At 32.0% G+C, this 27,627-nt stretch overlaps 3 protein-coding genes across 5 annotated transcripts in view; all 3 read right to left on the bottom strand.

Annotated features, from left to right (window-relative positions):
• Positions 1-767: 767 nt before the first annotated feature.
• On the bottom strand, positions 768-8,490 carry LOC124366019 (probable cytochrome P450 6a13). 2 transcript variants are annotated; one of them, XM_046822218.1, is made up of 5 exons: positions 8,287-8,490; positions 5,387-6,293; positions 3,865-4,086; positions 1,968-2,219; positions 768-1,423 (listed from the first exon to the last, which is right to left on the bottom strand). In XM_046822218.1, the coding sequence occupies exons 2-5, from the start codon at positions 6,288-6,290 to the stop codon at positions 1,239-1,241; spliced, it is 1,563 nt and encodes a 520-aa protein (XP_046678174.1). In that variant the 5' UTR covers positions 6,291-6,293; positions 8,287-8,490; the 3' UTR covers positions 768-1,238. The 2 variants fall into 2 exon arrangements, with proteins under 2 accessions (XP_046678174.1, XP_046678175.1); XM_046822219.1 differs by having other exon boundaries at positions 8,377-8,484.
• Positions 8,491-14,482: 5,992 nt separating this feature from the next.
• LOC124366022 (3-ketodihydrosphingosine reductase-like) overlaps positions 14,483-27,627 on the bottom strand; it is a 29,549-nt gene continuing 16,404 nt past the window's right edge. Inside the window, exons 6-7 of the mRNA XM_046822224.1 lie at positions 22,291-22,392; positions 14,483-17,408 (exon numbers count right to left, since the gene is read on the bottom strand). Of these exons, the coding sequence (XP_046678180.1) occupies positions 17,298-17,408; positions 22,291-22,392 (213 nt within the window). The 3' untranslated portion in view covers positions 14,483-17,297. The remainder of the gene's footprint in view (positions 17,409-22,290; positions 22,393-27,627) is intronic.
• LOC124366020 (piggyBac transposable element-derived protein 4-like) lies at positions 23,789-27,316 on the bottom strand. Of its 2 annotated transcripts, none has more exons than XM_046822220.1 (2): positions 27,037-27,316; positions 23,789-26,241 (listed from the first exon to the last, which is right to left on the bottom strand). In XM_046822220.1, exon 2 carries the CDS (start codon positions 25,281-25,283, stop codon positions 24,027-24,029), a length of 1,257 nt encoding a protein of 418 aa, XP_046678176.1. In that variant the 5' UTR covers positions 25,284-26,241; positions 27,037-27,316; the 3' UTR covers positions 23,789-24,026. Both variants share the same exon structure in this region, with proteins under 2 accessions (XP_046678176.1, XP_046678177.1).

The following is a 27,627-nucleotide window of genomic DNA, read 5'->3' on the forward strand; positions in this document are numbered from 1 at the left end:
GTTTCCAAACACTTAAGCCTATACATAGAAAAAACAGTTCAGGTAGTATTCAAAACCAAAAACAAGAATACAGAAATGGTAGGCATTGACTGTAAAACTAACATAAAGTACCTTGGCATAATAATTAACTCCACTCAATTTTGGATACCAAATATGGACAAGCTATTCATAAAACTGTGTTCAGTATTTATTGAATTTAAAATTGTAACTGTTGTGGCACTTTTTATAGGAGAAGTTGTTATTCACACGGTCCATATCCAAGACATTCACCACCATAACACACAACATGTCTCGAACTTTGTCTTGCCACCCCATCATCTTAGTCTTTACGGTACAAACCGAAATTTGCTGGATAAAAGCTTCAACCTATTGCTAAAAGAATTGAAGAACACGCCAACACAACAGGTGAAGAAGCGATTGATGGATTGGCTGATGAAGAGACCCTACCACTCAGTGGATAAATTTATAAAAGAAGTAACAGTAAAAAAGAGACTAATTTTTACTACTGACTACTAATGTAACAATATAACGAATTACTAATCTCCAATATTATGTAAATAAAGAAATTGTCTGTTTTCCATTCTGTACGAAAAATGAGAATCCTCACTTAATAAGTTTTATCCTTAGAATTTTGTTTCACTATAACATTCAAGAGTCTTACAGTTAAACCTTCCTTTTATAAGGATAAAATATCTACAAGTGTAGGAGGGGCAATCAGGGTAAGTGTGGGTTAAGTAAGAGCTCTTCTGTCCCTCTCCCCAAAAAAATATTTTGATAAGAAAGATATAATTGTCAAAAAAATCACTTACATAGTACATGTATAAGTACACAATTGCCATAACTAATAAGTTTCACAGATTTTTTATAGTAAAAATAATCAACATGTATTTTAATAAACAACATGCATAATTTGCATTATTTCCAATGATTTTCCAAGCTTTTTGTATGAAACGTCAATCTTGTTTGAGAAATATTGTGTTTAAAAAAAACTGAGTATTACTTGATGAGAATGACATCTTAGATAGGTTTCTTGTTTAAGCACATGTCTTCATTTAAGTACCTAGTCTGACACACTGTTTTCTCCACTGCAAGCTCTGCATAATACATTTTATTATGTAGCTCTATAGAATACATTTGATTAATTACAAATTTTATAAAAATTACAATATGAAAAATATTTATAAAAATTCTAACATATTTTTGACAGTAAAATAATTATAGACAGTGTAACTAGCCATTCAGATCAAAGAACCATTCATTTTTCTAGGAGTAAATCTCAATAGAACTGGATTAGCAGGTGTAACAACAATGCTTCTGGTATCAATGTTTATTGGAACTTCTTGCTCTGGACTCAAATCAACTTTAAAATTTGAAATCACTGTCGCAAGCCCAATCTTAATTTGCAGCATGCCAAAGTTTCTTCCTAAAACACATGTAATAATACAAAAAGATTTAATGGAACTGATATATTTGTTACAACTAAATATCAGACCTTAACCTTATCGAAACTTAAATTTATCAGTATAAAAATGTGTGTTTACACTGATATAATTTACAAGCTTAAAGGCAAGAATATTGAAAATATTGAATTTTAATTAATGTTTGTGTTTCTTAAATCCACGGGTATTAATTATAAAACAAGTGATGCAGAAAAACATAGTAGTCATAAATAAAAGAATTTAAATTGCCAAAAATTTTTGGAATGGATGTTAAAAATTAAAAAGTCCATCTTACAAAATTGCTTGAGGAATTTTTTAGATGCTGGAATTTATTTCTATTTTATTGATTGTTATTTCTATACATCATAGAAAGGTAATATTCTAAGTTTACTTTTACATATTTAAAATGGTTTAATTTTGAAGACAAATTACACGCATGCCCATTATGAATGACGTTCTAGGTCATATTTCCATAACAACTCACAATTAATTACTGTCCTCAACTAAAGGAAAAATCATTTTACTTACCAATGCAGTTTCTGGGACCTTCTCCAAATGGTAAAAACACAAAGGGATGTCTTTCTTTTACTTTTTCTGGGGTGAATCTCTCCGGCCTGAACTCATCAGGGTCAGGAAAATACACAGGATCGTGATGGAGGGAGTAAGAAGGAATAATTACTCGCACACCTTTTTCTACATGAATGTTAGTGTTTGGGATGTTGTAGCGTTCAGTGCATGTCCTTATAATGATTTGACCGGACCCATAAAGACGTAGAGTTTCTAGAAAAATTCAATATTTCAATATATTTATATTTCAAGATCAATGATGAGTTAATAAACACTATGCATCCATATTATAAGTAAATATTATATTTAAGTTTGTGCTGTAAGTGTGCGTATACTTACACTAAATATGACCTCTGATTAAAGATGAACATACAGACAGTGTTTTCATAGTAAGGAATATAATACTTGGACTAATAGAGGATGTAATATGTACACATCTTGTGGCCAGCTATTTAAAAAAGGTTGGTATAAGGTATAAGGTTAGAATGTTATCCAATGTATATCTAATAGTATTAATGACGGATACAGATAATTCAATCATCATAAGACAACTGAATCTTCTGTCACAAAACCTATTCCAATGATATATACTTTCTACATCTCTGTAGAAAAATATGGCAAAGAACACTCATTTCACTGAAAACTCCACAATAAATGTGTGAAAAATTCTTTAATTTAACTCCATTCCATTTCTAATAGTTTTAGTGACAAATCCTAACACAAAATTATTAACAAAGGCCATACTCTTCAGAAGACACTCCTTTTAGATCTGTCTTTAATTAAAGAATATGTAAAGAGTTATACCAAAATGTCTCAACTTTGTTCTGGTTTGGATGAATGTCTTGACATTTCCTATATGAATCATCCTAACCGAACAAGTAAGGTAATTAAAAATTGTGTAAACACTAAACTCCTTCTAAGCATGACCCCCTTAGCTGCAGGTATATTACATCACTCATAAGTTACACTTGGAAAGTATAAATAAATTTTATATTTTTAATTAACAAAGCTATAATATGTAGACAAGGTGAAAAGTCATCTGCTATTGAGTTATATGAGTTGAAATTTATATGATTCTTTGTATATCTACTTATAAATTTCATTAACACTTTTATGTAGTGCTCAGCTTTTTGTGACTTAAGTTTTACAGTGAGTAATTATATTTTAAGATCTAAACACTTTATTTCATACATATAAAAGTAGAGTACGAATAGGCTTATATAAACTAAACAGTTAAGTATCTATCCAAGATATTATACCAAGCATTACGTACAACCATAAAATGAAGAATTCACTATAAATTAAATTCATTAACTCTAACAAAACTAAAATAACAATATGAATTTGAGAAAACTAAAAATAAATTTTAGTTTTTTATAAATAACATGTTAGAAACTGGAAATGGACACGAAGTAAACTAGACATAATGTTATCATTACAAAATTCCGTTATCAGTTACCACTGATAGTTGAGATAGATGGTTAAGCATTACGGGTCTTCATCAGTGTGGATAACTGATTCAAATCTAAATATGGGTGTGTACATTTTGCACCCTGAATTTGGAAATAAATAACACTTTTATGTGTTAAAATTCAATTGTTGAAATATCACATTACAAGAAAGACTCAAATGCATTTGGATGCATCAGTAAAATATTTTAAATGCCTTTTATAATTCAAAGACAAATAATAAACTTGTTAAATTTTTCATATTTAATATTGTTTTATTGGAAAAAAGCTCAACATCATTTCACTACAACCAGCAACTTACATAAAACAATGAAAATGTTGTTAGAAACCTTTTAAGTTGTTCATGTGGCCTAAAACTACAGAAATATACCCATAATTTGAAAACTTGCCATTGACAACTTGATCCAAGTAAGGCATGTCTTGTAAACTCTCATAAGTGATGGCTCCATTGTGTTTATCCACAGCCTCTTGTATATTTTGGTAAAGTGCCTCTTGTATGTCAGCATGGATGGATAACTCATACAGACAAAAAGACATAACAGATGTATCAGTTGTGTAGCCAGCAATGAAGAAAACAAAAGCTTGTGCTGTCATCTCTTCTATGGTGAGGCCTGAAGAAAAATTAAAATTAAACAACTTCCATCATTAAATTTACTAATGGATTTCTTATCAAAATGACTGCTAGTGATTTGTAAAACATTCATATGAAGACACAAAAAAAAAATGTAAATATAGGAATAAATCAAGTTGTCTTAGAATCAAGTGTAATAATGGTTTCAAAACAGTGATACAAAAAAATTAACAATGAATACTAACAAAAATGGCAGATGTTTATAGATTGTGACTAAAACACAATCTTCACTAATCTCAATACACATCTGTTAAAAATCATCCAAGAGAACATAGGTTGATCTATGGGAACACAACTAATGCTTTTTAGTGATTCATGATCCCAGCAGAAAGGTTCACTTCTGGCTGGTTTATACCTTCCAGTTGCACCTACACTGGCTACAGCAAAATCAATGTGTCACTTATATCTGGGCAGCCTTATGGATGTACAGGAGCAGATGTACAGATGCATCACAAACCCACAAATGTCAAGATATTGGGGTGGATCGGTAGATGTAGTCTACTGTAGAAGGTGACTATATGAAAGCGGCTGATACAAAGCTGTTCTCCCTCCTTCCAAGGTAACATGCCTGAGATATAGTGTCAGCTATCCTTTCTCTTGGATCTTGACAGGAACCCACCCCTACCATCAACCTATCTATCAACTATTCTGTCATTCTGAAAGCAAGTGCAAAGGTCCTTTAAGGATTAAGTGCATTGGAGGTTTTCATATACTAAATGAAAAAAATTAGGAAAGAATTAATATAGCTAATAAGTATAAAAGACCCAATTAAAGAAGTAAGTTATGTAATAAATAAGAAAGGAAATAAGTACTAACACTTTCACTGCTAGTCTATACTGTGTGAGACCAACTATCTGAATGTACATCTGCGTCTTAAGTCGTCTTAAGTCATCTGCCGCAGATAATGTGTAAAACAACGATTATAATGTAAATTAGTACTGAACAGGAAAATTTTCATAGATGAATGATGGAATACAAAATTATGGCACACATAGCGCTTTATTCCTCAACAACAAACAAGACACTATACACTTATACAAAGAGCTATGACACCTTAATTTACCTATCCAGCATGTTTAGTACACATAAATGTAAGGAGGAAGAGATTGAAGAATTTGGAACATCACTTGTTAAGAAAGGTGTACTTGTTTTTATAGTAGTAAAAACTTGTAAATTCTCGTTTGGGAAACAATTAATGAATGCTACCTAATAAAATTGTGCCAAATATTGTATATTATAAACAATAAAATATAAATTTACGTATGTTAAAAATAGCTTACCTTTTGAGGGTTTTGATACAGAAGTACTTTTTTCCAAATTTTCACCGTTATATTTTTTACTTTCAATAAGGACATTTAAGAAGTCACTTCGTTTTATGTTATTTTTCTCTCTGTGAACCACAGACTGACGAACAGAGTTTGTTAGTAAATCTGTTACATCGGGTGGAATAAGTTGAACTGGTAAGAATTTTACCAGTGTAGGAAAGAAATTAACCAGAAACCTCCGGAAAAATCTTGCTTTCGTTGTTTTCAGCAATGATCCCACCGTTGTAAAGAACTGACAGTTTTCATTATTTATTGAATCAGTTTCTACGCCAAAAGCGCTAGTTGCAATGACGTCCATTGTAAACCGAGCAAAAACATTTGTAACTTCAACAACTGGATTTTTTCCAACAGCCTCATGGAGATAAATGTTGAGCTGTTTACTGCATTTTTCCATCAAAACGAAAATTGACTTCATCTTTCCAGATGTGAATGCTGGTGTCAGCAACATTCTCATGTCTTTCCATTCCTGACCGTTCATATTTATGACATGTCTGAGAATGTATTCTTTAGAATTAGCTCCCACGTTTGTCCTTACAGCGAAATGGTTAAAGTCTTTCACTAAAACTGCCTTTATCAATTCAGGATCTCTCAACACAAGAACAGGATTTTGAACATCAATTATCCCAAAAAATCGCTCTTTTGAAAACTTTTGGTACATTGTATTGTAACCTTTCCCAATAAAGGTTTTGGCCAGCACTAAATCTCTAGTAGAGCCAAAAGGAAAAACTGGCCTTATATTGGGTACTCCCCTGTTGGTCCAATAATTGTAATCTTTTGTGTGATAAAAGTAAAAGACAGATAAAGCAATTATTAAAAAGGTAGCTAAAAATGTCAATAAAAGCCCCACAGTAAACTCCATTGTCTGAAAACAAAACACTCTCATGTGAATTTATAACTGACAATACTTTTCTTAAATACTAATGAATATTAAAAAGTACTTTGTGTACAAAGAAAACTGTAGCCTACATTCATAGAAAGCCAAATCACTGATTCTGTATTATTAAGTTATATTTAGATTCTTTTTTATCAATTAAATGAAGTTCTGGACATAAACCATTTAATATAGATATGCATAGTTTAGTAAAAAGGTTCCTCTAGCTTCAAACTGAGCACTATAAAAAATTATGATTTGTATATGTAAACTCAGTTAATTTTAAAATAAATGCCTAAACAATTGTTATCTTTATATATCTCATATATTTCTTTTGTGCGGGTGTATGTCACTGAACCCCTCCTAAATGGCTGGACCGATTTCAATGACATTTTTTAGTGTCTTTAGGTGGATTCAAGAATGGTTTAGATTTACAAATTCAAGCAGTTAAAATTTACAAATATAAGCAGTAATGACCATCGTGCAGTCATTTTCATTATTTATTAAACATTACTTGAATTATTGTGTACTGAAATTTTACATGGACATTCTTACGGTTCCTGAGATGAATACAGGCCTATTCTTATTTCAAAAATCTCCCCAGGTTATATTCCACTGGTCTGAAAAGTCCAATCTTAGTCTCTAAATTTGTAAAGTATTAATTAGAAGAGCATGTCTAATGTAATAACTATTTGTGCACACATTGTTTATTATTTTCAATTTATATACATTTGTAGTGAGTACTATATATAAAGAAAACCATAATTTTTCAAGACGTTTTAGATTCCAGTGATTAGATAAGAACTCATCTTTCTTAGAAAATGTTCTAAAACATAAGATGGTCAGAATTGTACTCCTAAGACTCCCTTTGAAGCATTCAGCAAGAACTATGATATAAAAAAGTTTGCTGAAATGTGCTTTTGAACTAATGTACCGATTCCAGCTGTAAATGTTCTAAAATATTAACAATATATTTCACTTTAAAAGGAAACAAACACGTAGTTCCATTGTTAACATACTTTTAACTTTACATTTTTAATAAATATTGATTATTAGATCTAAAAGGCAATGTTACTATTAACTTTTACTATAAATTTAAAGATTGATATAAAACCCATCTTAGTTCTCTTTTCACAGAAGTAGGCTTCTCTGAGCTGTGTTATATATATATATATATATATATATATATATTTTCTTGATCAATAAACAAACTTCTTGGAATAAAAAATACTAAGAATAAAGTACTTACAATTGTCATAAATATCAACTTTTTGACTTATTCTTTTGATCGTGGCAACAAGGTAAACTTAAGATTGGTGTCGGAAATATAATTCACGTGCAACACCAAATAAATTGTGCGGGAAGCAGGGGATAACTGCTAGCAGTGCAGATATACAATATAACCTAAGATACAATATAACCTAACTGTTTCTTTAGATATAAAAACTTTATGAAATATAAATTAGTTGTCTTTTGACAAAAAAAAGACTTCTCAAAGCTGAGTATATATATATATATATATATATATATATATATATATATATTTTTTTTTTTCTTGATCAGGAGAGAGGCAAAATCAGCTCTGGAATAAAAAAATACTATGATCGGAGTAAATTACAATGGCCATAAATAAACACTTTTTAACATATTTTCTTGATCGTAGAAAGAAGGTAAACTTAACATTGGCATCACAAATATATTTCATTAGAACCTGAAGTCCTTACACAGGTGCAAAACCTACGCAATCGTGTATAAAGCCACTGGTAACTGCTAGTTTTTTGTATAAATTTTATATCTATTGATTCCAAAGATAAGATATTGGTCTTCTGTGGACTAGCAAGATTACATTTGTAACCTGTTTCATAATTATAAAAATGACACTATAACAAATAAATACTAATTACACATCTGAACTAGATTTTCAATGTTCCGATGTTTTGTAATTTAAATTGAATTTATTTAAGCATTACTTTCACACACTTACTTTATATAATAGTATTGTATAATAGCATCACCACAGGTAATTATAAAAATATGTAGGAGTTAAAATACAACACATTCTGAACAATATTACACTTATGCAAATAGGTTGAAACCATCCACCACTTAAACATTTAACTCAGGACAAAACTGAGACTAACTTGAATAATTTGGATTTTGGACAGGCTGATAACTCTTATCTTCATTTAAGCCATCATTTTACTGTTCATGGTAGGCTGTTCTTGACTCAACATTATATAAGCTATGTGAGATAACATAATTTCAGATACAGATAACACTGTTATCTCAATAAGTTAATTAATCACCAACTTTAAGACTAGTACTTTGAATTATTATTGAGAGTGTATTATACTATCTTGGCTGATCTGCTGCATTACTAACATTATACAAAAAAGTAAGGTTTAATTTAATATTTTCTAAACTTATCAAAATTGAACACTGAGGACATCATTAAAAAATAAATTTATAACCTGTGAAATGGATTAACTGAGCATTAACGAAAGCTTTTACTGAAGGGGCTGGAAAAATAAAATTCCTTCCTGTCTCTTTGCAGAGTGTCTCAAAATCGAACTGACCTATTAACTTGAAATTTTGTACGAAGATAAATTCATTTCAACACAGGTAACATCGGATACGATGATGGTGCATGTCGAACACAATTATATCAGTCTTATGCGTAACCATGGTGGCAGTGAGAAAATCAAAGAAGAGATAAATTTGTTAATCAAATTAGTACTATCATAATTATGACATTTTAACATGTATTACATGTAGCTATAGGCTTGAAATTTTGCATGCCACCTCAGCGAAGTCTGTTACATATACCTTGTCCTAGTATCACTGTGTTAAATCTTTGCCATTGGAAGAAAACCTCATTTGTGCACAATACTGTATTCCATAACTGATTTTATGTGATTTTCAGAACGGGTCATCATCTAGAGTTGTGACGTGGTTGGCAAAATTTTCCCTGTTATGTCATGGTTAATACTTGAAATCCTTACCTCTATAATTTATTCTGTTTCACTGCTCCACATGATCTCAAACAGAGAAATCTCTTGTGAACCCTATTATAAACAGCAAAATTCTATCTAACATTCATGAGTTAAGTGGGTAGTTCGATGAAAACTCCATCTCAAATCCTATTCCATCTCCTTGCTTTACGCTAAGATCCAAAAACCATTAAACAGAATATTATCTGAAACATTGACATACAAAGAGGGAGATTTCCCTTAGCTTTTGGAAAATAATGAAGTATTCCATAGTTATTTAGATATATCCCAATCTCTGATATATATTTTGTCCACTTGGGTCAAATATACAATTTTAAACTGGGAATAAAACGTCTGTATGAAAATAAGAGTATATTCAAAAGAACTACAGTAGGATAAACCTTGACAACTTACAACCTACTCTCGCAACAGAAAACTGGAACTTGATGGTGAAGAAGTATACAGGGTGTATATTATGTCTGGAAAACACCCAAATATATCCTTTAATAATTTAAATATAAAATTTGAAACCTCTTACAATCGTGATAGAGATTGGGCATCTACTTTTTGGAAACAATGTTTTGTTATGTCACACCAACGGGGGACGTCCTGCCGAGGGTATCGTGAATATTCTTAATGGAAGCCTATACCTTGTGATACATAATTTTAAAGGTAATAGCTTACTGAATTGAATGCCACAAACCGCATCTCAAAGGAATTATTCTATCAGAAAATTAGAGCATAACAATTTAATAAACAATTTATTTTTAAGCTGGTTTCATTAGTACAAATTTACCAGTTTTTATTACAATGAATAAAAACTTATGAGTCACTTTCTCTGATTACTTATGAATCTGTACTTGGTGTTTTCCAGTCAGCAGGAAGGTTTAAAGAGACAAAGGTCACTAGCCTATGAGAAAACATTATTGTGTTATTAATCATCTGGTCTACAGGTTTCAGTTTGTTGAGCATGGAGCTTTCACTAGACAGGTCTAAGCTTGGGAATTACAAATGGACAAAGGTCATATCATTCCTGTCGAGTTAATCAGTGTCTCTGAAGCATTGCTGTCAACAAGTTATCTAATTACAGTAGTTCAGTTTTTATTTGGCATTTTAATGGAATTGTCTGAAAGAGAACGAATTACTCTGTTGATGATGCGAGGATTATGGCGATCGTCAAAGATCTTATCGGGAAGTTTGTAATTTGTTTAATGACACTTTCCTAGAAAGGAATCCCATAAGTGTTTCAACAATATCAAAACCTATTGAGCGTTTTGAAATGACAGGGAGTGTACGTAATCGGCCAAGTCGGGTAGGATACAATCTGCAACAGATGAAGAACATGCACTAGATGTTTTGCAAACATTTATTGAAGACCCACATACATCGCTCAGAAAAGCTGCACAGCAACATGATATGCACCCTATGTCTGTGAGTAAGATTTTGAAAATTAATAAATACAAAACCATTTAAAGTTCATTTAGTCCAACAGTTAAGTGAGGATGATTACGACAGAAGAGTTGAGTTTTGTGAACTTGTGATGCGCAAATGTGATGACAATAGAGATTTTCTGACCAACATACTATTTTCTGATGAGGCAACTTTTTTCCTAAATGGCAATGTTAACAGGCACAATTGCCGTTACTGGGCTAGTGAAAACCCAACATTGGATTACTGAGTCCCATTCACAAGCAACCACAAAAACTGAACGTATGGTGTGGAATTTTAGGTAACAAAATTGTTGGACCCTTTTTCATCAATGGAAATTTAAATGCCGAACTTTACTACAATATGCTCCAAAATGAAATAATCCCAGCTATTCAAATTGCATCAGGAGAATACTTTGATAATGTATGGTTTCAGCAGGATGGTGGTCCACCCCATTATGGGAGACAGGTAAGAGAGTATTTGGATTTAAGGTTTCCTCATAAATGGATTGGCCGAAGAGGAGAAATCGAATGGCCTCCAAGATCTCCCGGATTTGTCACAATCAATTATTTCCTATGGGGTCATTTAAAATCCAATGTTTTATAGAAGAAAGCCTCATAATTTGGAAGACCTAAGAAACAGGATTATAGAGGAGATTGCTTTGATAACTGAAGAAATGTCAGGCAACTCTGTCGAATCATTTTACACAAGATTGGCTCATTGTCAAACCGTAGAAGGAACACAGTTCGAACAATTGCTTTGACACCAAATGCAGGTAAAAACGTTTTGTTGTAAGACTTTTGTAACAGCATACATTATTTTTTATTTGTAATAAGAAATCAATAACATAAGTATTTCCATAATTGTACTGTAATAAAAAACTGGCAAATTTGTGCTAATAGAACCAGCTTTAAAATGAAAATTTTTGTTTTATTTAATTGAACATTTAAAAAAATGCTAAAAAATTAGTGTAACACATTTTGTGGCAAGAACCATTGTTAAAATTACATTGTTGAACATCAGTAAATTTTTCAATACTAAAAATGCTCTATTTTCTGATAGAATAATTCCTTTGAGATGCGGTTTGTGGCATTCAATTCAGTAAGCTATTACTTTAAAAATTATGTATCACAAGGTATATGCTTCCATTAAGAATATTCACGATACCCTCGGGCAGGACGTCCCCCGTTGGTGTGACATAACAAAACATTGTTCCAAAAAGTAGATGCCCAATCTCTATCACGATTGTAAGAGGTTTCAAATTTATATTTAAATTATTAAAGGATATATTTGAGTGTTTCCAGACATAATATACACCCTGTATACATAATTTCAAACTATGATGAGGACATTGGATTATGCTTGCCCAAAGAAACAACCAGAACAAGACATAAATCTAAGCTCAAGATTAGCTAAGATAGAGCAATGATGTTGATGAAAGATGACTTCCTAAGAGCACTCTATAACTATGAAATGATGGGTAATGAAAATAACAGGATGACAATTATTACAAAGAAACCTTAAACGTAACACTGCCACAGAACATATAGCTCATTCAAATAACAAGTCCAAAACTCTTTGGGATATTATCAATTCATAAAAACAAAACAAACTGTATCAGGTTTAGAAATAGATGACAAGATGGAAGACAATCCATATCTTATAGCTGGACATCTAAACCATTCTTTCTCACAGATTACGGATACAACACTAAAAAACCTTTAATGACCTACAAAACAAAAACATACCTCTCTTCACTGATAATGCCTTAACCTTATGAATCGTTAATTCTATCACCTACTGACCTAAGAAAAGTACTAAGTCATACATCTCTGAAAAGCAAATGTGTTGATGAAATTCCATCAAAGGTATTAAAAAAAAAACACTATTAGCAGTACCACTTGTGAGTATAATAAATAAATCTTCAGTCTCGGTTAGTTTCACATCTGGTTTCAAACTCTCCAAGATTTATCCAAAACACAAGAAAGGCTCTACAACCAAAGCAGAAAAACTATCGCCCAATCTCACTGATCCCCACCTTTTCAAAATTCATGGAGAAAATTGTAGTCTCAAGAATGCTACTCACCTTGAGCACTATAATCTCATAACAAAAATTCAACATCATTTTCTTAAAAGAAATCTACCATTATTGCCATTAGTAGCTTAGTTGAATATGTCATCGACCAACTTAAAGACAATCATATTTATCAGCAGCCTTTTTAAACTGCAGTAAGGCCTTCATCTGCTTAGAGCATGAGCTGATGCTAAGGAAACTATCAACACTGGGAGTTCAAAGCAAAGCAAAAAATTGAGTAGCTAGCTATCTTGAGGGATATAAACAAATCATTGAACTGCAGAAAACCATAAATGGAGAAAGCTGTACTTACAAGTTTCAAACAGTTCCAGTGAACAGATGAGTCTCACAGGGTTCTGTTTTAGCTCCATTCTTGTTTGTCCTTTTTATTAATGATTTCTCACATTACATCAATACTGATAATGTAAAATCTATCATATATGCAGATGATACAACTCTTCTTATAAAAAGTTACACTGCACTTGCCCTGTATACAGTCATTGTTACATCAACCAACAAAACTTTGCAAATACTGCTTGCAAAATGACCAAGCAATAAACCCATCAAAGACCACACAAATCAATTTTAGCAGAAGACATGAACAAATTCCTAAGATACAAAACATTTCTTTGTTTGAAGGTTATTTTTGACGATGGAAGGATTGTGAAGGAAACGGGATTTTTCCTGACATTTGCCATCGTTCTCTGTTGAAACAAGAAATCAGTAACACTACGTTCCGAGATCTGCAATCTGATCTCTTCTTCAGGTAAAGAACTAACCTAATACATAATCCAAAACATCAAAATAGAAAACCAATCAAAACTATTAGGCATAAAAATTGATAGGGATATTAACTGGATTGATCAAATAGAGTCTAACCAAAAAAACTTGGAACTGGAATCTACACAGAGAAAAGAATTAAGTGGATAGGATGACTGGAAGCAGTGAAGACAACAAACCTCGCTGTTGTTGAATCCTATATCAGATATGGCATATCAGTGTGGGGAGGAACGTCTCAAAAAAAATCTTAGTATTTTAAAAAGCAGCAGTAAGAACCTTGCAGATCTAGGGCCAACAGAGAGTTGTATAGAAGCTTTTAAATCTTTAAAGCTTACAACAAACTGTAATATCACTACTCTGTAGTTGTTCAGATAGTTCAAATGGAATTACCAAGAACTAAAGACACTCATTCATACAACACCCGAAGAGCACCAGACTACCTAGTTCCTGGACACCACACAATCAGATACAGCAAGAAACCATCTTATCTGGGAAGAAAAATCTAAAACATCCTGCCACATGATAGAAAAAACTTGGAAAGAGGCAGTTCAAGAAATGCCTTCAAGAGTGGCTCGTGGAGAGAACTTTCTACACCAAAAGAAAAGAAAGAATACTTCGACTCGGTAAACTCTTCCATATCATAAAGCAAGAGACCAGAAGATTTTGATTAATTGTAACTTTTGACGCCATTACACTTCTTTATGTTGTTGTAAATAAAGAACTTTCTACTATTGATTATGATATTATTAATTTTAAACGATTTTTTTGTAAATTTATTTTTACTCTTCTCATGTAAAATTATATATTATCTTTAAACTAATTATAGACAATTTAAGTATACCAAGGCAATAGGTATTAAATAAAACATAGTTATAGAATAGGGTATTGAACAGAAAAAATAACACATGTCTTCAGAATGTATTTTATTAAATAAAACACTTAATCAAGCATTTCAATAAAATACTAGAATAAGATAAATCAGTCTTCAGTACATTTTTGGTACAATAGTATAAAATTGTGCAGTCTATCTAAACTATTCAAGGAGAATAATTATTGATCAACTTATACTATTTGGTCCAATGATTCCACTACTTACTACTCCATACGTTTATAACAGTGGCGTAACTGTAGGAGGTAGAGGTGTAGAACCTCCCAAAGAGCTCTAAAATAATTTGTATAGCAGCTTCCAATTTGTTGGAAATATGACAGTTACATGTTTTACTTTGAATTAAGACTATTTAATTTAATCAAATTTACATTTATTGCATACCAGGATGTGGTGAGCTCTTCAATAAGATTAATTACCCTTCCCCAAAACCATGTCCTAGTTATGCCACTGATTTATAATATGGAATTTCAACTAAGCGTTGAAAGCTGGAGATTATATGTACTACTTTAGTTGATATATGTATGGCTCAGACAAGTAAATTAAATGTAAAGCCAATCAAAATATCTTCACGGTTACCTTCTTTAACCCTCAAGCTGACAATTGCTGCAGAGAGCTGACAAACATTTTGGTTAATCAAATTTGAAAGCCTGTTTTAGAAGTTGAATTTTGAAAATGACAGAAACAAACAAGAAAACAAATGACAAATAATATTTTAACTGAAAAAAATCTTGTTACAATTTTATTCCATAATGCAATGGGACTGGATCTGGTAAAAATAAATTATTCATCCAATTGGTACATACTGTTAAAAGTTTGCTTGGGCATCGACACATTAGTGCCAACATAATTCCCTCGCTGCAAATGATCCCTGAAATTCAACTGTCACAACCATTTACAGATTCGTGACAATTATTTGTGTAGCAGCAACATCTTGAAACAGTAAACTTTCAGCCTACTCTTCAGCTTTGGGGACAGAAAAAATACTGCAGGGCTCATATTGGCACTGTACGATGGCTGCTGCAAGGCTGCACCTACTGTCTAGGCGAAGTAGGATAGTGTGTAATGTAACATTTGGTTGGTGAAACTTGCAACAATTGTCAATCCACGATCATTTACATTTGGCAGCTCCGTAAAAGTGCACAAGGATATATTAATGTTCGTTAATCTTAAAAGTAACTAATTTTTTAGTTTGGCCACATATTTATTTATTCAATTGTCTCCTGTGCATTATTTAACTCACTGAACAACCAAAAACCTTATGCGTCTATCAGAGCAGGATTTATGTAAATCGCAATATCTAAGAAAAATGTCTCAGAAGTAGTTTTGCACCGGTGAAAGCAAAATTTAATAGCATAGCACTGTTTTATAAAACGCACCATTATCAAAGTCATTTTCCATGACCAAAACTCAAAACCATTTTTGCACGATGTGTGATCTTTACTGCATCAGAACTCGGACACGACTGTCTTTTAGTGTGCACTGCTGGTGAACTGAAGCACTAGTTTCCTTATCTTATATACAGATACCCTACATAATTAATGTTAAGTTTTTATTTAATTTTCAAAAGCTTTTCATGTTTTAATAAAAATGAGAACAATTTTGGGAAAACAAATGTTACCAGGATTGAGGACAACCATGTGTGAAAACACACAGTTCACTAAATTAAGTTTACATTTCAGTAATAATAGAGAATTGATTCAGCGTATTATATTTCTTAGTTTCAATATAAAAACAATTTACGCATTATATTATACTAAATAACACAGAATCCTTCCTTACACTTTCAAGACAAAATTATTTTATTAAACGTTTTGCGAAAGCATTGATATGACTATAAAAAAGTGTAACAGTTACAAAGCAAATGACAGGCAGCTCGAGGTTCAATATTCATGTTAATATTTCACAGTAAATTCTTTATTTTTATTCGTGAAAACAGCAAAGTCATCTGTGAATCAACTAATATTCTAAATTGGTCTTCATCATAGTATGATCAATTATTCATTGCTACCTTGCGATAAAAAAAAGTATCACCTCGATATTGATATTGGTTGTAATTATTTATTGATATATTAACTGGCATTATTGGATATTATCGGATTATTAGATAAAAACTTAAAAATTGTTGATTGAAATATATTTTTTCTTATTAACATTTTTAGAAAATAATTACTACAAAATTATTTTTATTTTGAAGGGTTATAAAGATACATAAACTCAATTACAAATATAACAATTCTTAAAATAGTATAAATCAACAACATGGTCACTGTTTATCAACACTTCATAGTTTGACATTTGCAATAGTTTTTGTTAGTTCCAGCTTCTAACTTACTACACAAAAGATAATAGAAAACATATTTCATGAAGATAAATCACAACACACAATAAGCTCTAATTACTTCTTTACACACTAAATATATGTCTATAACAGTGAATGTTTCAAGTTAACAAATATAACTATTTTCCAATTACCTTAAACCTACAAAATAACTTGCTCAAGAAACATTAAAGGATACTAAGGAAAATAACATGAAAATAAGTATATTGCTTTGCTTTGTAATTCTAAATCTAAGCATGAATCTTGCTTACTATAAAAGATTTAAAATTAGTAATTGTGCATTATTAAAAAGAAAACTTGAAATATTACGTTACCATTAGAAAATTACCCTATGAGTACATTAAAAGAACAGTATTACTACACTAGAATAGTTTCTTCAACTTCTATTTTATGTTTAATGTTTTCTATTCACTATAAATGCCAATGAGGAATTTATCTCTCTCAAGAACGGAAGTTGTTGGCAAAATGCTGATGAATGACATGAGTGTGATTGAATTTATTCTGATCTCTTTGCAAGATCCTTATTCTTCATACACTTCTTGACAATACTCTGGAATGACAGAAGATAGTAGACACTGACAAGACGTATCAAACCCATCAGAGTGACCTGTAAACAAACTGTTGTTATAATAACCAGCAATTCAAAAGCACGAGGAATATCCAGAAAGTAATCCATAAGTATCCGAGGAGTATCCAGCTCTCACAGCTGGAGAGATCTTTTCTACATGTTTGCTACACTGCCAAGTAGCTTTATTCCTCCCTTCCGCAACGAGACCGGCTAAAGGTCAGTAAGTTGAGACCTGTAGATGTGACAATATGTTTTGTAAAAAAGGAAATTCAATCTCCCGCCAAGTGCAAAATACACGGGCTCATCCGTTATCTCGTTTGGAAGGGCAAATCTCCAGTTGGGGTAGATAATGAGGTAAAAACTGCATATGGTGATAAAGCTATGAATCGTACAAGTATGTTCAAGTGGTGCTACAAGTTTAAAAACAGTTTTACATAGGCGCATTATGATCAGAGAAGTTGGATACCTTCAATTGTGACTGACAAAATTCTGGATAAATTGATAATGTGCTCCATAACGATCACAGATTGACTGTGGATGAACTTTCTGCGATAGTTCAACAATTATCCAGATCTCTGTCACACGAAACCATCACAGAAACCCTTGGATATCGGAAACTGTCCGCAAGGTGGGTTCCAAAAGAGGTGACAGACCAACACATGTCAAATCAAGTGGAGGCCATGCAAATATTTTTGAGATGCTACAAACTATATGGGGATAAATTTCTCCACTCCTTGTTTGGAATTTTACCTTCCAAATGAGATAATAGATAACACCGCATATTTCACACTTGGTGGGAGATTGCACTGATATTTTTCACAAAATGTATTATCGCATTGACATTTCTCAACGTACTACCCTCGAACTGGTTTTGTTGCAGAGTAGAGGAATCAGGTTACACACACACCAGTCTAACCAACATTGAGAGCTTTCTCAGACTTACTTTCTGGATATGCCTCATATATTTTTTTAACCCACACTTCAAACGAATTCCTGGTTCACTGCTTAGTTTAAATTACTATCAACTATTGTTAGTTATCAGTTAACGGGCATGATTTTAAAGTAAGTACCATTTTGATGTATATGCTTTAGATCTTCTATAAGCCAACACCACTCAGCAGTTTGCCATCAATGCCAATAGCTCAAATTTATGAAACTAAGATATTTCATTATCAGCAGTCCATGAAGTAAGACTTATGGTTTTTTTTTCTAATAACTGCCGCAACGGCAATCACATTTCAAGATAAACTAAAAGTTACATTATTCAATTTGTGTTTTATATGTAAATTAGAGGCAAAACATTATATGTTAGCTCTCATCACTAGTAACAATAAAGTATACAGGGTGAGTCAGAAATATGGTAAAATATTTTAAGACGTGATTCCAGAGCTAAAAATAAGAAAAAAATGTTATATAAAGGTAGGTCCGGAAACGCTCCATTACTGAGTAATGGCTGGCGGAAAGATTTTGCTTTGTTTTCAGTTCACCTGCTGAAATTAAGTGATTCTGAAAGGTTTTGTTCTTACTTTTTAACTCAAATAAGATGGATTTATATGGAAAATCACCTGAAAAATCAAATAAAACCACTCTAGAGGTTGTAGTGTGAACATTTTTTTGAGAAAAAGTATAAAATTTGCCAAAAATCTAATAACAAAAATACCGTCTTAAATGTTTGATGTCCAATAACATTGTTAAATGACCCATAAAAACAAATTGTTTTCCCTAATACAGATTGCAGAGAATTTAATTCTGAAAACAACCATAATAAGCAAAGTTAGCTAAATGTGTAAAAAAAGTTATGAAATTGATTCCTCACGTATTACACTACACAGCAATTTTTTGCTGTTTTATAATAAGGAATGAGTATCTGATTGGTAACAGCTGGCAATAATTAATCATTTTAAGCAACAACTGTTTAAACATTTTTTAAATAATAAATAATCAGCTGGGCATTTATTATTAGATGACATATGTCACCTCATTGTTGAACAAAACAACAAACTGTAAAGATACTATGGGCTTGTGTTAAGTATTTTAACCAGTTATTTCCATCCATCTTATTAGTGATTTTGTTGTTGTGTGTTCCATTTATTAAAAATGGACGGTAATATTCATGTGTATTCAAACTCTGAATTAGCAGACATGTATTTTAATGTATGGTTTGGGACGCTGCAATAGTACTTCAGCAAGACGTCTGTATCAAGAGAACTTTCCTAACCGCAGGTGTCCAAAACGAAAGATTTTTGCCAATATTCATCAACGCCTATCTGAAACAGGTTCCTTGAAGTCTTCGGAGCATAGTAATGCAGGCATCGCCCGATCATGTAGGACTGTTGAATTTAGAAGAGTTGGTTCTTAATGAAAATTTCTGATTATCCTGAAAAGAGCACTAGAGAATTGTCACTACAGTTCAATGTCAACCAATCTAGTATTCGGAGAATACTACACGAGTACCAGTTAAACCCATACCACTTCCAGCATGTCCAAACTCTTTTGCCACAAGACTACGCTCCCCATGTTGTTTTTGTCGATTTGTTGTTGTTGTTGTTCTTCTTGTTAAAATGTGCTGATCCAAACTTTTTAAATACAATTTTTGTTTACCAATGAGGCTCACTTTACAAGAACAGCTATCATTAACTTACATAACAACCACATTTGGGCAGACAGAAAATCCTCATGCTATCAAACCTAATCGCCTACAACATCAGTTTTCAGTAAATGTTTGGCCTGAAATCTTAGCAGATCATTTAGTCGTATTCGTGCTTTCCTCCCAGGCTTAATGGCGTGGTGTACTTGAACCTTTTAAGAGACGAGCTACCTACCCTGCTTGATGATGTACCTCTGCATTTTCGCCAAAACATGTGGTTTATGCATGACGGGGCACCTGCGCACTATGCTCTGGCTGTTCGGTGAACACCTAAATAAGAGTTTCACAAATCAATCGATAGGGCCGAGGTGGACACAGTTTTATGGCCAGCAAGATCACCTGACTTAAATCCTTTGGACTTTTACCTTTGGGGACATTTTTAAAAACATTAGTCTACTCTTCCCCAATAGATACAATTGAAGAACTCCGATTAAACATTTCTAATGGAATAGAAACCATTAAGCAGACACCTGGAGTTTTTGAACGGCGTCCGAAACTTGATGAGAAGACGCCTGAACGCGTGCATTTTGAACAATGGAGGTCATTTAGAGCATCCATTTTAATCTTCCGGAGAGACTTAAACCGATTGTAGATGTTTTATTGTATTTAAAAATAAAATTTTAAACAGCTGTTACCAATCAGATACTCATTCCTTATTATAAAACAGCGAAAGTTTGCTGTGTAGTGTAATACGTGAGGAGTCAATTTTCATAACTTTTTTTACACATTTAGCTAACTTTGCTTATTATGGTTGTTTTCAGAATTAAAATTCTCTACAATCTGTATTAGGAAAAACAATTTGTTTATGGGTCATTTAACAATGTTATTGGACATCAAACATTTAAGACGGTATTTTTTGTTATTAGATTTTTTACAAATTTTCATACTTTTTCTCAAAAAACTGTTTCACACTACTACCTCTAGAGTAGTTTTATTTGATTTTTCAGGTGCTTTTCCTTATAAATCCATCTTATTTGAGTTTAAAAAATAAGAACAAAACATTTCAGAATCACTTAATTTCACCAGGTGAACTGAAAACAAAGCAAAATCTTTCGCCAGCCATTACTCAGTAATGGAGCGTTTCCGGACCTACCTTTATATAACATTTTTTTTCTTATTTTTAGCTCTGGAATCACGTCTTAAAATATTTTACCATATTTCTGACTCACCCTGTATATTATGTAGTTTACCCAATTCTGAATTTTAAGTTTGATTTTTAAAAGGTTTATGTAACATTATTCATTAGAATTTGTATTAATGATAATATATAAGATTTTAATTGTGCATATTAATTAGTATATTAATCTTATACAATATACAAATGTTGAAAATAGTTAAAAACCAAAAATTATACACAAATCATACAGAGCAGTTATGTATAAAAAAAGTGTTGGCCCTTGAGCTCTAGCCCTTCTGTTCTGTATGTTCCCTATAACAAATCTGATTTTGCTATATCCTTGTACAACATCAATATAATAACTTAAAAAAAAAAAAAACATTACGAAATGTACTACTTTGTACGTGTTGTGTCTAGGAAAGCCTGACCTGTGCACAGAATGTTTCAAAAATGTCTAAAATGAAATAAATTCAAGTGATACAAAAATGCTACAGTTCTCTATTCTTAAAAAAGTGTACAAGCAATAAGCTAACCCTTTGTAAATGTCAAATCAAATCCATTCATTTTTACAGTTTACAGTTAAACGCAGTGACAAAGTCGAATTTCAGTCAAATTTTAGTCAAAGAACTATTAATAACATATATTAAAATAGTTTTAAGAAGTGGCAATCATTAAATAACAAAGTAGAGATGACATCTGTTGTGGTTATGTAGACTAGCGTGGTTAAAATACAAACTTTAAAACATATAAAAATATGCCTAATATTATAAAATACTCAACATAACAATAATTAATATAAAACAGTAAAGAGAGCAATATTAACGGCAGTATTTGACAATCAAATAAATTAAAACAACATATATATATATATATATATATATATATATATATATATATATATATATATACATATAACAACAATAAAAATTAACAAATAAATTAATATTAAATTAATTAATATTAATGTTTTATTGGACTTAACACAAAGTATTTTAAATACATTTTTACGAGTGACATTATTGTACTAAAAACCATAGGAAAGAAAATGACAACAAAGATGGTATTCTTGAGACTCATGTACAAGTTATCTCACAGTTTATAGTCTACGGATTCAACAATGACAAACTTAGCCTAGTAAAACTTTAGGAATACCTTACCTGAGATAGGAGATCAACAACAGACGTGACGGGAGACATCCCTGCGCAGACAGTAGTGAGCATAAATCCTTCAAAACCCACTGTACTGAAGAACTTACCAGCCTGTCAAAAAGGTAAACAAACATTGCATAAATTCATATAAATATTTAATAGTTTTGTATTTGGTCTTAACCACAGTTCTCTTGATTTTTATGGAATAACATATATGTTAGCCCTTTCAGTTCCAATGTCCAGGAACATGCATAAAGTGTTAGTTAATGTCCAGCACCACGCATGTTTAAAAAAACATGCGTAGATTTTCAACATCTGATCTTCCACCTGTAAACAAAAAACTCAACCACATGGTATAAGTAAAGAGCAAAATATATCCCCCAGTAAACAACATTTGTATTTATAATAAACTAAGCTTAACAATTTATATAAGTATAATAATAAAGAATATTAAAATCAATTTCTTTAAAATTCTATAAGGAGATTGGATTAGAATAAAGAGCTTTCAGTATAAACATCAAAGTCAAAGTTATAAAATCTTTATTCGTTTTAGCTACAATGCTGTAACGTTTGAATAGTGTCAATTTAAACTAACTAAAAATACTAATATACAGGGTGATTCATGAAGTTCTCCCCCCACTTCTACAGCACATTGTACTAGTAAAAATAATGAAAAAATGTTATATAAACATAGGTCCGAAAACGCTTCGTTAGCGAGTTACAGCTAGCGAAAGATTTCGCCTGAATTCCTGGGTAAAGAGTAAAATAAAGCCATACTGAACTTTTGGAAAGGTTAATTAAGTAAGAAATATCGTGGATTCTTATGTATTTTTACCTGATAAAGCTAATAAAATAGGTTTCAGAACTGTACCTGTAGTAGTTTTTGAGGGATTCAGGGTTAAATGCAAAAAATTGGGGCACGAAACAATGTTTTTTTAAGTTTGATGTACAATAACTTTGTTAAATTGGTAATAAATACATAAAATCAACAAACATTAATTGTAGAGAATTTAATTCTGAGAAAATTGATATAATCAAAGTCTAAAATAAAACAGAAATAAGTACCAAAAAATTGATTTTATTCAGTATAATACATTACTAGCTGTAAAGAAATACCGTACGGTATTTAGTTAAAATAAAACAAAAACAAAACGTTTGTTCCTTAATGATGAGATAAATTGAGAAAACAAGATTAACTGTTAAATAAATTTGTTTGTAAATAAAAATATCATGTTTTATTACGTTGTATTTTTTTTTACCCTTTAAGTGGCAAGAAACCGAGCTTCATAAAATGTTATATTTTTTAGTGTAATATTAATGTGATACCTTATGTTACCACTAATACATTATAGTTTTAAAAATATTTTTACGTTTTTTGGGATTTTTAGGGTGGGAAATTATTATCCCAATGTATCTCTGGGCAATGAGTATTTTTTTGTCTTGCCTTGTATTCACTGGGATAATATATTCCCACTTCACAGGGTTTGTAAATAAACACACATAAATGTAAAAGGATCATAGTGAATGTTTATTGCATACAGTATAAATACTATGGAAAATATCAGTATTCCTAGAATAGCATGGTCGCGATAACAATTCTTGTCAAATCAATATGAAGCAACATTGTAGATACTGACCTAATCTAATACAACTGAAAACAATAACACTCACTTTACTTATTCATATGAAACAAAACACACAAAACACTCATTTTTACACGTATGTTGTTGCAAAATGGTCAAAGGTTACATGGTCTTGTGGAATAAGGAAAAGCAGCCCTTGCATAGTGCGACATTGCAGCCGGAGCAGATCATGTTGCTTCGCTTTTCTTTGGCTTTTGTTGAACAGTGAGCACACCTGCGATATTTTTGTATTAGTTGAGGAAGATGGTTTCCTACATTGGATAACCTAATTGAGTTCTGGATTGTTGGTCGGCCACTAGGACTGTGTTTCTTGCGGGCTCTGGATTTACCAGGTGTGTAGCCAATTTTTCTCCTGGAGGTAAAAGTACCAATAAGCTGGTTTACCAACTTTGATCTGTACCTCAGGTGGTTTATTGGTTTTATACCAGAAGCTTTACAGTCCTGAACATACATAGTGAAGCTATTTACAATAGCCGATTCAAAAAAGAAGTAAAACAACTTGACCCACCATCTTATAGATTTTTGAGCTACACTATAATTAGCCATATGCTGATCAAACCGATCTACCCCTCCCATATACTTATTATATTGGGACACAGCAGATGGGCAGGTTACTTCCTCTCTCTCTCCTTTTCCATTAGATCGCATAACTTTGACTGTTTCGGATGGGTTACACATACTTGATATAACCGAAACACATTTCTTCCCTCGGTCAGCCCATTTTGTAATGCTAATATCTCCACACTGTGCGAAATCATGCTGATGTGTAGGTATTTCCTTATCCTTTTTTAGTTCCTCAACAGGATATTCAACTCTGTTGGGAAGAATTGTGGCACATGAAAATGTATCTTCTTCTAAAAGTTTGTTAGTCAATGCCACTGAGCTGAAAAAGTTATCGTAATAAACGCAATGGCCTAAGCCAAGGTAGGGTGTAGTAAGATCTAAGACTACTCTCTCTCCCAGTTTTTCTTCCGGAGACCCATCTTTTTTCTTTCCTGTGTAGACTTGAAAGGTCAGAACATAACCTGTTTCAGAACAGGCGCAAACCCAAATTTTAAAACCTCTTTTTATTGGTTTTTTTGGCATAAATTGTTTTAACGATGTTCTACCCTTGAATGCAACCATGCTTTCATCTACTGCAAGGTTCCTGGAAGGCGAGAAAAGTACTAAATATTTGGTTTTCAGGTGGTCTATCAAGGGCCTAATCTTGAACAATTTATCAAAATCTGGGGACTCTACAGGAAGCATTTTTTCATTATCATTCAAGTGCAGGAATCTGAGTATTTTCAGAAAACGCTTCATTGGCATCACTCTTGCAATGCGGTGCACGTGAAAATTTTCATCATCGCTCCAAAACATTTTTATTGATGGTAGGCTTGCAATCCAAAAAATGCATCTAGTTCAGGCAATGTCAAATCTAAAGTAGTTTTTTGCTGTAAAGCATAAAGATTAGATTGTTGTACAATAGTTGTACAAATTTCATTATCAAATATCAATTTGAATATATCTGAAGGCTCATGTGAAGGTAGAGTTACATTCAAACCAAACTTTTGTTTGTATTCATACGACGTAAATTTGTTGGGATTATTGGCAATTTTTTTCCAATGGTATTTTTTTCCTTTTTGATTTTTTACAGTAGGCATTGTGTTTTTATATTTAGATGAGATATGTTTTTTTGAAAATTGTTTAGGCTTAGTGTTATTACTATTAGTGTTTGCTTTTGGACCAATAATTATTGCATTTTCATTACCAATATCTAGAGAAGGCCTGAGTTTTTTTTGTTCTAATTCATCATCAGATGATTCAGTGCAATAAATAAGAGGAAATCTTCTCTTTCGTTTATTTCTCAGACCTCTATCAGGATCAGGAATAAACTCTGGATCAGCGTCAGAATCGTACATATTGCTATCACTGCTGCTATCGGTGAGGATAGACATGTGAGTTTTGTTCACTGGTTTTCTTTTCCTTGTGACACATTTACTTGTAGAAGGTGTAATGGGTGACAAACCACAAGTTAGGCCTATATTTAGTTCAGGATTAGGTGTATCTGTGCCAGAGAGTGCAGATGAAGGTGGAAACTCCGAAGTTTGGTTACGTATAATCGTACCTGTCTCTGTTACATCGTTACCAGGAGTTTGAGTCTCTGTTGAAGTTACAGGACTAGGAATCGGCGTGGATGTCCTTCTAGTAGAAAAGGTTGTTACCAAGTTGTCCTCAGTATCTGAATCCCCTTCGATGTCTGAGAAGATTGTCTGTTCGAAGGAGATGTCACAATCCAGCAGCTCCGCAATTTCATTTTCCTCCATAATGCGCTCAACTAAAACAAGAAACAAGAATTCTTAGTCAGAAATTCAACAGTAAAATGGCATAGGCCTAATAATTGGCTGCAGTATAATAAGCGGCCACCAGTCGATTGCCATTGGCTACTAAATACAGACGGCCATCAGGCCATGGCAATGGCCACAAGTAGAAATGTACATGTTTATTTTGTTTCAAGCTGTAGAAGTAACTAAATGTGTCAATGTTTACTTGTTACATCTTGTAAATATATAACATAGATAGTTTTCTACGTTTTGTTAAGTTACTTATTACGTTTTTAGATATTCACTGCTGAACCGTACTGTGAATTGAAATAACTATGACGTAATTAACGGTTGGACATTTTGGTTTCAGTAGATAATCACGATTATCGGTATTACGATTATATAAATATTCAATATACTGGTATTCGACTGGTGGCCGCTTATTATACTGCAGCCTAATAATTTGTTACAAAAATGTTGCAATAAACATTTGAGTAGAAACATGGCATAAAAGTGCCTATATAGGCTCCTAATTTACAAAATATTATCTTTGCCAAGTAATTTTCAAAATGTGCAAAGCTGTTTTTGGATAGAATATTATTTGCTGAATAATTTGGTATGCATTTAGTTTAGTTGAAATTGATTTTACATTTTCAAATAAAGTAAAGAAAAACACCAATGATTTCTATCCCTACTCAACTACTTGTACACCATCATATTTGTTTTGAGTTTGTTATACTAAAAATTGGCCTATTCATAAATCTAAATTATACAACTGATTACAGAAATATTAAATTTTGTATTCTTACCTTGGAGATTTAATTTGATGACACACTGGCAGACAAAACAACAAACTGTTTGCAGGTTAGCTTCAAACACAAGAAAGGTTGATATTCAGAAGTGACAATGGGATACATATTTCCCACTTCAATACTATCAGCTGTGTAAAAACTTAGGCAAGCAGCCAACTGTTAAAAAACTAAAAGTAAAGTAAAGCTTCATTACTTATATTGAATATACTCTAGTGGGAAACTAATCACCCTCTAAGCTTTTAAGTATTTATAGGATTATTTGACCTCAGACATGGTGGGAAACTATTCACCCAATATTACATAAAGGGTTTCTTAAATAAAAATTTACATCAAATGTTTGAAAATAAATGAAGCAAACATTTTCCCATTATTGTTTACTAATCATCGAAATGCAGTTTTTTGTTTTATTAATTTCTAAGTTGGTAACGCACGAATAACAGCTGATCAACAATGGTATTCTGTACTGTTACGTTAGAACTGTGTATTAGTTGTGTTTTGCAAGCTACAGCAGGAGATCGAGTTCTGTGAATCGTGTTATTAAATGCAATTTTTCTGTGAGTTATAATTCAATTGTTTATTCAGCGAAAA

The sequence above is a fragment of the Homalodisca vitripennis genome, chromosome 7 (genome assembly GCF_021130785.1).
Source record: "Homalodisca vitripennis isolate AUS2020 chromosome 7, UT_GWSS_2.1, whole genome shotgun sequence".
NCBI lineage: Eukaryota > Metazoa > Arthropoda > Insecta > Hemiptera > Cicadellidae > Homalodisca > Homalodisca vitripennis.